The sequence below is a fragment of the Pseudopipra pipra genome, chromosome 5 (assembly GCF_036250125.1).
Source record: "Pseudopipra pipra isolate bDixPip1 chromosome 5, bDixPip1.hap1, whole genome shotgun sequence".
In the NCBI taxonomy this organism is placed as follows: Eukaryota; Metazoa; Chordata; class Aves; order Passeriformes; family Pipridae; genus Pseudopipra; species Pseudopipra pipra.
In genome coordinates this window covers 28,182,700-28,194,812 of record NC_087553.1, presented here as the reverse complement: position 1 = coordinate 28,194,812, position 12,113 = coordinate 28,182,700, and the positions used below count along the sequence as shown (strand labels likewise).

Here is a 12,113-nt window from a genome sequence, read left to right as displayed (position 1 = left end):
GGCTGTCCTGGGGTTTGTGCAGCGTATAGGCTGAGTTTCGCCTGTCGGCAGGTGGCAGATCCCCGTTCGTGGATCTCGTACCGTGAGTGTTCGTTAGGGATTCAGCTGCAGCTCGGTACCGAAACGGGGAATAAAAGTCACGAAGGTGATTTGCAGTGAGGGCAGTTAGCCCGTGCACGGTGCTTCATTGCATTTGCTCTTCCCGTTGTTTTTATAACAAATGCAAAAGGTTGGTTGTGCCTCAAAAATGTTGGGTTTTTCTCCTTTTCTTTGGTGTGACTCAGTTTTTCCAGCATTTATTTTTTCTATGAATTCATCCTGATTTGGGACAGATGGATAGGATGGGGTTGAGTGGCATGAAGTACCCATGCACCTGCCTATTGCTTTGGTTCCCAAAGAGGAATCCAGGCTTATTATAGTCAAAATAGTGGTAGAATGTACATTGCAGTGCTGTACATATCCATACATCAGATGAAGCTATGAATTAGTTCAAACATAAATTAATGGATTTACATCTTGCAGTAAATTGTTTTAGATGAGTGAGAATTAAAGAATGGTGGGGAATCTTTGTTTTGACTTTCAACAGCCTTTATTTCAACATTTTGGATATTTTGCCTCATTTCTTAATGCAGTGTTGGTTGTTGCTTACTACCTTGCTAAGTAATTGTCCTCATCATGCTGACATATCATTGCTGATGTACATCAAGATAAAACTCTTTTTCAGTTGTGAGGGGCATTCATGAAAAGGACACATTGATCATCCAGATTTTTTTAGGATTAGTTCCAGGTTTCATGGACTTAGTATCAGTAGCATTAATATTACCTGTGAAATTCAAAGAGGAAGAAATCAGAGTTCTTAATCATTTGTTGCATGTCCTGTGTTGCTTGTCCAAACACTGTTACTCTTCAGATTTTGTACTTGTCTCATTTATTATCTTTTAATTTTAAATGAAAATTTCATTGTGGGTGATTGACTTTATTGCCATTTGGATATTAATTTTTCTAGAATTAGCAGACCAGTCTTAAAAGAACCAAACAAACCAGTTTTCCTGCAGTAGAGAACTAAAGTTGCATATTTCTCATCTGGTTAAATTATCATGATTTGTGGTATCATAGATACTACACAAAATAGATATTTGGGGGGGGCGCGTGGATTTTCTAGATGCATTGTTCTTGTTGGCATAATATAGAGTTTTTACTGAAGTTAGTAATAGCAATCATTTTTATGGAGCAAAATGTACTATTAGCTTATAGTCAAGTGTTGACATGAGAATTTCTACAAATTTGCAGTTTGATGAATGTAAACATTAAACCACGCTGTTTTGAGAAGGAAGTTTCATGGTATCCTTGCCAGTAGCTAAACTAAACAATAGTTTGCATACTGTCAAGTTGGAGAGGAACAGGTTGGACAAGGTCTACCAGGCTTGAATTTCAGATTCTAACGCTTCAAACACTGGAATGCTGTTAACATTCTCACCTAGTGGCTTTTCCAGGCTGCTCACTGCAGTTAGTCTGTCACCCATAGCAGAGGGCACTTCTGATTTAGTGAATACTACACCTTTTTTCCACCACCTGTGTAGAGAAGCTCCCCTTCAGAATTACACAAAGAAATTTGAACATGCACACACAGGCATTTTCTTCATAATATATCCGCAGTTAATTTTGCAGAGCCTTTTATAGTTTTGAGAATCCTAGCATGAGATGGTGTTTCATTGCTACTAGGGAAGGTTCGATGGCTGGGAGTGAATGAAACAATGGAAAAAGCACAAGATCTAAACCCAAATAAATTTAGATTTGTGATTATCTTAAACTCCTTAGGATTGATTTTATAGTCCTTTAGCATATAGAGTATGCCCATAGAGTAGCTGCAGAATAAAATCTCTGAGAGCTGGAAATGCCTATAGCTCCTTTTTAGAATACTCCATGATCCTTTTTTCTACCATTTATCAGGCTAATGAAAAGTTCCTTTATACAGGGACATTAGCTTGTGTCTAATAACTGTTTGGTCTGGGGCTGCAAAGTTAGGAGTTTCAGGTGCTTTTCCATAGCACAATTTATAAAGTAAACTGTAATAATAAAATGTCGCATACTGTAATGAAACTACTTAATAAAGGAATTCTGTGTTTTGGTAATTTATTTCCAGGTACGTTCTCAACCAAACATCAGATACCAAACAAGTATGTAGTTATTCTGGAGATTATTTTGTTGATTTCAGACACAGTTTCTTTTATCTAAAAGTCACAGTCCCCGCAATTAAGACAAACTCCACCCTTAACGTGCTTGCAGTTCATATCTGTTTCTGCTTCTGAGTTGGCCTATTGAAGTCATAACTACTGTTTCTGATTTAAATTTGAGTATTTGCAAGATTGAGGTCTCTGCAGCTGGATTTCCTGTCTTTTTTTATAATATATTTTCTTAAAACTCCTAGTCTGATTTCTTCAAACAAAGTTACGTCACTTCAGCTGACATGGAAATTGGAGAAGTACCTATGGAGCCACAGCATTAGTGTATTTCTGCATTTCCCTACGGGGGAATAGTGAAGGTGGAATATAACTGCAGCAATAGTTAAGGCAGAGCAGCATAACTGCTGCTTCCAGCACTGTGCTGAAGTTTGCTTGGGGCTTGGCTTATGCTGTTGCACACAACTGCACTGGAGTGAATTATTCCATAACACACGTAACTTTTAAGGAGTTTTATTTAGTATGTTTATTGCCTTTTTTGTAAAAAAAAAGCCTATATTTGCATTTTAAAACTAATCTGATTATTTGTCCAGATTTCTAATGCAATCAAATTAATAGTGCCAGGGAGCGAAGGCGCGCATGTCCAAATAATGTTAGTGTGGTTGATTTTAATCAAGTTTGACTGAGGTGTACAGGTGTCAAAAGAAAGTTGCTACAGGTTTTTTGGGACTAAGGAGCTGTGAAGAGGAAACAAACTCCATCTGTGTCTTGAATGGGGAAAAAACTGTGGTGTAAATGCATATATTAATAGACACCAGATAACCTATTTAGACTAAAATATTGCCTTTTAAATGTGTGTAATACCATGGAAAGAGTTTTAGGTCATACAAGCAAGCACCTCGTATCTGATCAGAAAGACATTTGGGCTGATTTGTCTGTTCTCACTGGATTATTTGTTATGCCTTTTGCTTCTTTTGTTGTTGTTACCTTGACTTGGTAAACGTCATCTTTATCACAACAGAATCTTGTTGCTTCCATTTAGATAGCAATAACATTCTCTATTTTTCAAAGAAGCAGTTTTACACAATAGTATGCCAATGAGTTGTGTATAAGACAATTAAGACCATAATTGAAAAAAGTATTTCTGCAGATTTCAGTATATTTGCTGATGTGCTATTTTAGGTTTATTTTACCTTTAAGAAATAGTGCTCTTTACACCTTATTTGAAAGAGAGACTGAAGAAATATCCTTGAATGTTGCTTTTGAATATACTGCATGATACTGACTCCTGGAAATAATTTCTTCTTGCATTCTCTCTTCATCTTTGCTCACACTGATAAGGAAGATGAGTGTCTATCTCGTTTTTTCATGGTTTGTTTGCTACCTTTATTCCTTCTTGTGTATACATTATCAGAGAGACAATTGTATAAATGCGACATAGGCTTCAGAACTTCTGTCTCACAGAATAGGCAAGTCAGACTTTTTTTTATGACAATTTAGGAAACTCTGGAAGTATACACTTCAGGGGAAGATGAACTAAATTGGAAGCTGCCAGAGTCTTTTAGCTCTTGAATTTGAAAGGTGACGTAAAAAAAACTTCCTTGTGCAATTTTGATAAAGTATAAAAAGATGGTTTCTTGTTTCCTTCCCCTGCATTAATACTTAAGTTCATTAATAGTTAGATCATACAAATAGTAATGCCAGCAATCTAATGGGTAAAATACTGAATTTTGAGCCTGTATTTTGAAAAGCACAGTGTAGGAAAGAACACTTGTTTTTTTTGCTTGTCATCTGTATAATACATATCTATTATTTTGCTAGTCTGGGATCTTAAGTAATCCTTCCCTTCAGAAAATGTGTAGTTCCATGAGCACTGGAAATAAAGGAGTCTGGTTTCCTTCAGATTTGTTTCTCTGTTGATTTATACTGATACACAAGGTGTGGACATTTCCTGTCAGGGGGACAGTATATAGATTCTCTGCTTTATTCAGTTACCCATTTTCAAGAAATGGTTGAATTTCTTTGTTAGATCTAACGAAGAACAATCAAGAGATTCAGAAGTTTCTGAGGAGGAGTAGAAGCAATGACATATAATCCCATAGGAATGCAGGCACAGATACATGTATGCAGTGTGAATGTGCCCTGGAAGTTACATTTCACTATTCTTTTTGTGGCTTGCTCCTGTATCTTATTGGATCCTTAGAAGTTGTAGTGTTCAACATGTACCTTTCGTTAGCAGAAATTGAGAGGACTGTGAACCCTTGTTTTTTTCTTGTCTTTGTAGGATAATACATTGGTGCACAGTTGAAACCATGGAGTCCATGCTGAATAAATTGAAGAGTACCGTTACAAAGGTAACGGCTGATGTCACCAGTGCGGTCATGGGAAACCCTGTTACCAGGGAATTTGATGTGGGCCGTCATATTGCCAGTGGAGGTAATGGTCTTGCATGGAAGATATTTAATGGAACTAAAAAATCAACAAAACAGGTGAGTTATCAAGTAAAGACATGCATTTATAAGCATTAGATAACAGATTGATAGATAGCAGTTGGTAAGTGGCAGTTAAAAACAAAATCCAACTGGGCAAAGTAAGGTTAAGAGTAGCAAAGGGGAACAAAAACCTCAACACTATTTAAATACAGTGTTCTCAGCTATGTAGGTGATATTTGCTTTAAGCTTTCACTGCTGGAGAAAGAAGTGGTTCTGCATTCATAACATAGAATTTGCGACCAAGATCAAGAATTCATCTGAGTTAAAAGTGATCTGACAAAAAGGAAGAGGGTTTTTTTAAACATGGACGGGCTCCCCAGTTGGTTGTACCTTGCAACATTTTTTTGGCAGCAATACTGGCTTTTTAAGTTTAAAATAATTGTGAAGTATGTCATCATTTGTTGTCAGCAAAAGACACTGTAGTTTTTTGCTCAGCTGCCATACAGAAATTGAAATGTTAGAAATGTTAAGTCATGAGATACTGTAACAGGAAGGCATGGAATAGTGGAGGAGGTTGTGGAGGAAGTTGGTTGTGCCTTCTCTGTGCTGATTTCAGATCAGTATTGTTCCCTTTTAGTTTCCTTAAAGTATTAGGGTTTAGAGCACTAATACACAAACCTCTGACTCACTTGAAGTCACATGTGTAAATGAGTATGGGATTGTGACTTTAGAAGAAGGTTTGCCAAAAACAGAGTTTAAGAATTGTTATTATAGAAAATTATTTTGTTGTACTGGAGAAATGTGAAAAGTCTTTTTTCAAACTTGGAGAGGAAGTAGAATTTTCAACATGTAAATGAAAGTGTTAATAAATTGTGGCCTTCAGTTAAACTTGATGCTGAAGTGATGTGAAGTCACTTAGACAATGAATCAGCTTGCTTCAGATGTACCAAAAAGAAATGGACACAAAGGAATAACTTCGGAAAATGTATATACAATCCATTAGATGATGGAAAAATAAACTGTAGCAAATAGAGGAGAGATATAATATGCAGAATAAATAATCTATGAAGAATGTATGATCTGATTGTGACATATTGGAATAATGTTTAATCAGGTACTTTTGCCATATCTTGAAGCATCTGTTTAGCTGTTGCAGAGCTCTGTGCCTCTAGTATTTATGGAATTTACCCAACATACCAATTGGTTAGGGCTTTTTTTTTGGTCTTACTCAACTATACAAATAAGTGGTAACATTGGAAGTATGGTAGTTTTGATAGGTTTTATACAATCTATGTGTCCAGTAAGCATTTGACCTGTAGCAGGTGTAGCTTTAAGTTCTGGAGAGTTGTAGCAAGTTTCTTCCCTTGTGTATGTACAGAATATATGTAATTGAGTACCTGTTGATCATGTTTTTCAAGCTTTGAATGGGTGTTCTGACCAATTATTTTACGGAGCTTTAGTTCAGTTATTACCACATGTGATCCTACAGTATCTCTGTAAACCCTGACTAACATCTGTACATTTGTGTGCCATCATTGGTCATTAAAAATACAACAGCAGTTGTACTGCTGGGAATTTTAGGTGGCTACTGATTTGACATGAAGTTACCATTCATTATTAATATTACCAGTTAGGTAACATCATGACAACATTCTGTTTGCCATTGCACAACAAAACTGTGCAGCAATGCAAACAGTTTATGGTGTGTTGTAATGCAGTATATCTGTTCTTTAATATTAACTTTTTATTTCTTTCACGTGTACCTTTTGAATGTTTGCTGGGCAGTATGGAAGTGGCTGGCTGTCATTCTCCAAGTGGTAGCAGTCACTTTTGTGAAGTGATGCACATATTTGCTGTATTGCAAGTGTGTATATCTAACTTGAAGCTACAAGCATTTAGCTTTTTTTGGAGTAAATGTGTATTGCATTCAGAGAAGCAGGATATAAGGGCTTAATTGCCCATGTTGTTGTGACTTTACAACACAAGTAATAGTTTTAAGTCATTGTAGCCAGATAAAACAGCTAAATTTGGAGTTTGTAGCTGTACAGCAGATCCCATCAGAAATCTTTGTTTTCAGGATGAATTTGTCAGTGGACAGTTACAAATATTCCATCTCTGGTGACAGTGGATATCTATGATTGTATTCTTTTTTTCTGAGTTCGTCCTGGTTCCTGCCTAGTTGTTTCTCCAGGATTTCTGAATGTTTGTGTGGGGTTTTTTTAATGTACCTTGTCTTTTCTTGCTTACTTTGTAGGTGACTGAACCTAACAGAATGTGAGGAAATTACTTACCTGTGTCCATATGTTTATCTGGTTCTATACTGTAGCTGGTTTGCTGCTGTTGTTTGAAAGATTTATGACTCTCTGGTTATATGTAGGCATATAATTGTACAGTATGCATTTCAGCTCGTCTTGGATTAGTTAACTTAGTCTTTATATGTTTTCTGGCATAATATGGCACTTGTCCTTTCTTCTGCTTCTGTGTCTGAAAGTACACTCATGAATAGATGGGGTGAGGTCACCAAGTTCTTGTTGGCAGCTCGGTTGTAAAACTAGCAGAATTCATTAAATAATGATTTGCACTTCAAGACTACTGTAGTTGTGTTTAACTTTTATCATGGTAGTACTAATGTATTATGGTAGGTAGGTAAGTCAACTTTTTGTTGTTTTGCCTGTGCATCTAGTAACTTTGAACTTAAAGCTTCCTGTTGTTCAAACTTTAAAGGCTGATAAATTTTAAAATTGAAATAGTTGTATTGCATAGCTTATGACTGAAAGAAACTAGAGGGAAAGTAGGGTTATAAAAAAACATTGACAAGCTTATAGAAAATAAAGAAAATAAAACCCCCAAAAGAGAGAGGAAAATCTTTTTCTGGCAAAAGACCAGAGTAATACTGGAATGCTTTCCAGTGTTTTAGTTCAGAGACTGTTTTGCTTGTCTCAGTGGGAGGCTTTGGTAAAATATCATGTGTTTGCATGTTGAGTTACATTTAATTTTTCATTTAAAAAATGTGTGAGTGCATATGAGTAAAATAGAGGACAAAAATGAAAGAGAAAGCAAACATAAAATTTCTAAAATCAAGTACTTTGACTGCTACCTTTAAATTTCCTTTGCTTTTGTGTTTACAATTTAGTTTTTAACATGATCAAATTTGAGTTTTTTCCATGAGAGCGCTACATTAATTAAGTTCACGGGATAGATGGTGAACTGTATTTATTAAACATTTTGTGGAGTTGGTTTTTTTGCTTCCATGTTCTGTGCTTAGATGCTGTCATTATTACTCCATGCTATTTAAAATTTCAGGATTTGAGTTTCTGTAATATATAGTGCTTGAATATTTTACATGTTTTATTAACATGCTTCCTCAATATCCAGTGGGATCAATAGGAAGAGGTATTGTTTCCGATATCATTACATTTCTGCAGATTTTGGAGTCTTTACTTCAGAAATAATTTCTAGTTTTGTTTGCATCTCTTTTGATGCACAAACCCATTGTCTTTTTGAATGTTTGCCTTCCTCTTGGGGTCAGGAGAGAAAGGGGCACATGCCTTGGTTGCCTGGTTGCCTTTTTTTGATTGGAAAAAATTATTTCTCTCTCTTTCCCCCTTTCTTTCTCTTTTTGTAGTAGTTGCATTGGCTAAGATAGGAGCAGGATTTTTGCATTATCTTTAGTTTGAGAGGTGTTTATGTGGGTAAATAAGGACACATATTTTAAACTGTCAATGTGTGTGTCAAACTGGTGCATGTTTCATTAAGATTTCAGGATTGCAAATAGTCTGGGAGGATGTCGCAGGTTAACCCTAGCCAGCAACCAAGCGCCCACACAGCTACTCACTCACTTCCCTATCCCCAGCAGGCTGAGGACAGAAAATATGAAGAAAAACAAGAAAATTTGTGCTGCTCTTGGAGGGCAACAAAGAGAACAGCTGTGAGAGGTGCAATCAAGTCAACAATCTGCTCAGCCTAGTGGTGGAGCTGAGATCAAGTAGAAAGACTAAGAAGTATTAGGGACTCTGAGGAAGTGATTGACTAGTGGAGCCACACCCTGCCATAGACAAATGAACCTGCCCTCTACTTCACAAGAAGTAATGAATCCCCTACCCTCTCACCACTGGGCAGAAGGAGGGGACCTTAGAGACTGAGGAGAGTGGAAACGGGTTTCTGCTCAGTGTGGCAGGTGAATTCCCTGCCAACCTACCTTAGCTTTCCCGGTGCACTTACACAATTGATATGAGGCTCTGGAATCTGAGGGTCAGGGAAATGAGAATGTAGATGAAGGTTCTTCTGGCACGGAGGAGTTCCTTAGGGCAAGGCAACCAACCCCCCCCATCACTTCCTCAATTAAGAAAAAAAGAAGTATAGTAGTCATTGGTGACTTCCTTTTGAGAGGAATTGACGGCCCAATATGTCAACCAGACCCAACCCACAGGGAGGTGTGTTGCCTCCCTGGGGCCTGGGTAAGAGACATCATGAAGAAACTTTCCAGTCTGGTACGGCCCACTGGTTACTCCCCATTACTGGTTTCCAGGTGGGTACCAGCAAAGTCTCAACAAGAAGGCTATGGGTAGTCAAGGGGAACCAAAGGGCCTTGGGTCAACTGGTCAGGGGATCCGGAGCACAAATTGTGTTCTCTTCTGTCCTCCCAGCTGCAGGGAATGATGAGTTCAAACAAGCCATGTAGGATTGCATCAAGCACCAATAGAACTTAGAGCCATCATAAAGTATTCAAACCATAGCTGAGGTCTTATGCTGTCCAATTTAAATACTCACTTTCTGATTCTTTTAACTTGCCATCAAACAGAAGTGCTTTCAGAAGTGCCATCTTGGTTTGAAATTTTGTTATTGGTCATGTACTACTCAATGTATGTCTTTCATCCCCATCGTTGGTTCCTCTCTGCCTTTTGTCAATGTTAATATTTCATCCATCACACTTAGAGCTGGATCAGGGAGCCAGTATGGATAGAAGCAGGAAAAGTGTACTTAGTTCAGTTAGTTATAGGTGTTCACCTGCTAATGGCTTAATGAAACCAGCTAAAAACCAACTTTTTGTGTACTGGGCTGAATTTCTTATTTTATATAGACTATTTCTAGAAGTTTTTAGGGTTTTTAAATTAATAATGTAACTTCTCCTGTGAGATTTTAATTAGAGTAATGGTTATAAAATGTGCAGTAGAAGAGCATAGAGTTCCTCTTGGGGCTGAAAACTGTGTTTTCATATTTTTTTGTTGTTTCTAACATTTATTATTATTCATAATGCTGTTGTAGCAGCATATAAAAGTCACTGTTTCATGATAGAGATTTTAATTCCTTTTTTTTGTCAATCGATATACTTCTCTTTAATGACTTCCTAGATGGTGATGTAATGTAGTTTTTAATTTCACATCGACCTCTGTAATTTCAAGGTTTCATATAAATATAAACTTGATTTTCTCTCACTCCATTGCAGAGGTTGGAGAGGTTTTCATTTCTGTGACTTCACACATCTTTAAGCATTAAAAAATTCTTAATGTTCTATCATGTGAATGGTCTGATCAGCTTAATAGATTACTGTGACTATAAATTATTTCTCATGAAAGTTTAGTTTAATATAGATTGTACTGGTTTGGGGCAGAACACTGAGACAGGATCTGGTTTAATAAAGCACCACTTGATATATTTAATGCCAAATGACTGCATATATACTCAGCATATTTTAACTGTTCATAGTTGATGTAAATGCTTTCATCTACTTAAAATCAAGCTGATTTCTGTCCTATGGATCTGCTGCTTTGTCGCTGTGTAGGTTGTGGGTGTAGTTTATGTATTAGTATTTGCAAAATCAGGAGCATTAGTACCTTAACTCTTAAAGTACATAGTTTAGAGGTTATATACAGTAACCTGTCCCATGACTGGGACAAAGTAAGGACAATAAGTTTTTTTGTTTGTTTATTGTATTTGTGGCATTGTACTGTTGAATCAAAAAATTTGTGTGTGTGTATAATTGTGTATAGGCTTGGGTTTTGGCTATGTTATATACTGATTAACTTTTGTTGATTATTTCTAGGAAGTGGCTGTTTTTGTCTTTGATAAGAAGCTAATAGACAAGTATCAAAAATTTGAAAAAGATCAGATTATTGAGTCTTTAAAACGAGGTGTTCAACAGCTGACCAGGCTTCGACACCCTCGACTACTTACTGTTCAACATCCATTGGAAGAATCTAGGTAAGCTCTAGTAAAGTTGAGAAGAGACATTTTTAATCATTGTTTTGGTATTGGATGTAAAATATCTGGAACACTGAACCCACAGATGTGATGAGATTCAAGTTTACTGTATTTATTCATAGGAGAATTGTTCTTTCTATACTCAGCACACTCAGCTACTGGTAGAAACACCAGAAGCACAAAACCCGTCCAGTTGCTTGCTGTGGTAGAAAGTGATGTAACGGTTTTTGAAGGGGATTCATAAAAGAAAGGTTTGCTTAGAATATTTGTATGTGTAACGTTGTGCAAGCATGCTACAAGACTTATTTAGAATTTCAGGTCTTCCCAGAGCACCTATTCTTGAAGAAATCCATCATGGGCTCCTTCTGGAGACACTGTACCTGGTCTTTTTCTTTTGTGTCTCCCAAGTAACATACAGTTGTGTTGAATTGTTGAACACTTTATTCCTCCTTTATGGGGCAAATGGATACTCGATGTACCTGCACAGTTGAAGTAGAGAAAGAAAGAAAGACAGTATCTTTCTGACCCTAGTGTGTAGGTAGTTTTCCCACTATTAATAGCATGTGTCTATTACAAATTATTGGTATTCAATATAATTATATTTATAATATATATAATGATGTATAGATCTTTACATGCATTTATATAATGAATAGCTCCTTATTTATACTAAGTATTTAATATGAATATGTTTACTTGCAACTTGTCAGTTAATTCCATTAACAAAACTGGTAACCAATATTCATCTATATTTAACTTGTAATTGGAGAAAAGGATTAAACAAACAAGTTGAAAGTTAACTCATAATATCATTGCTACCCATTAAAAATAGTAGGGTGAGGAGTCCCAGATAATTTTCAAGACATTCAATTTGTTACATTGTTTCCCTGTAAAAAGCATATGTGGTTTTGGGCATCATTTTTATTTTTAAAGTGTTTTCTTTTTTTTTATCCTACTATTAATTTCATTCTGATATTATTCAGGAACCGTTAGAGAAGCTACACTGTATGGCAGACATCAGCTCTTGCAATATTCAGTTACTTTAATTAGATTTACTGCATCCTTCCATTACGTTGGTTTGGACCCTTTAATTAGCTTCTAAAGCAGAAAATAAACACTCGTCTTTTTATTCCCTCAAAACAACAGTAATCACAGAGTTTATGCTATGGAAACCACTGAATAGTTCCCTAGGTATTTTCTATCATCCGTGCCCTCAACCATAACTAGATGTATAAGCTCTGTGGTAAAGTTGAAGTCAGATTGAAAATGAACGACACTGTCTTTCTGTGCTCTGATTCTT

The 12,113-nt window shown here is 36.4% G+C and overlaps 1 protein-coding gene across 2 annotated transcripts in view; it reads left to right on the top strand.

The window, feature by feature from the left end:
• The window catches only part of SCYL2 (SCY1 like pseudokinase 2), a 36,538-nt gene that overhangs the window by 535 nt on the left and 23,890 nt on the right, over nt 1-12,113 (top strand). The window contains exons 1-3 of one of the 2 annotated variants that reach the window (XM_064655373.1): nt 113-229; nt 4,465-4,669; nt 10,656-10,813. In XM_064655373.1, coding sequence (XP_064511443.1) covers nt 4,493-4,669; nt 10,656-10,813 — 335 coding nt within the window. In that variant the 5' untranslated portion in view covers nt 113-229; nt 4,465-4,492. Of the gene's footprint in view, nt 1-112; nt 230-4,464; nt 4,670-10,655; nt 10,814-12,113 lie in introns of those variants that run through there. The other variant, XM_064655371.1, reaches the window with a different exon arrangement.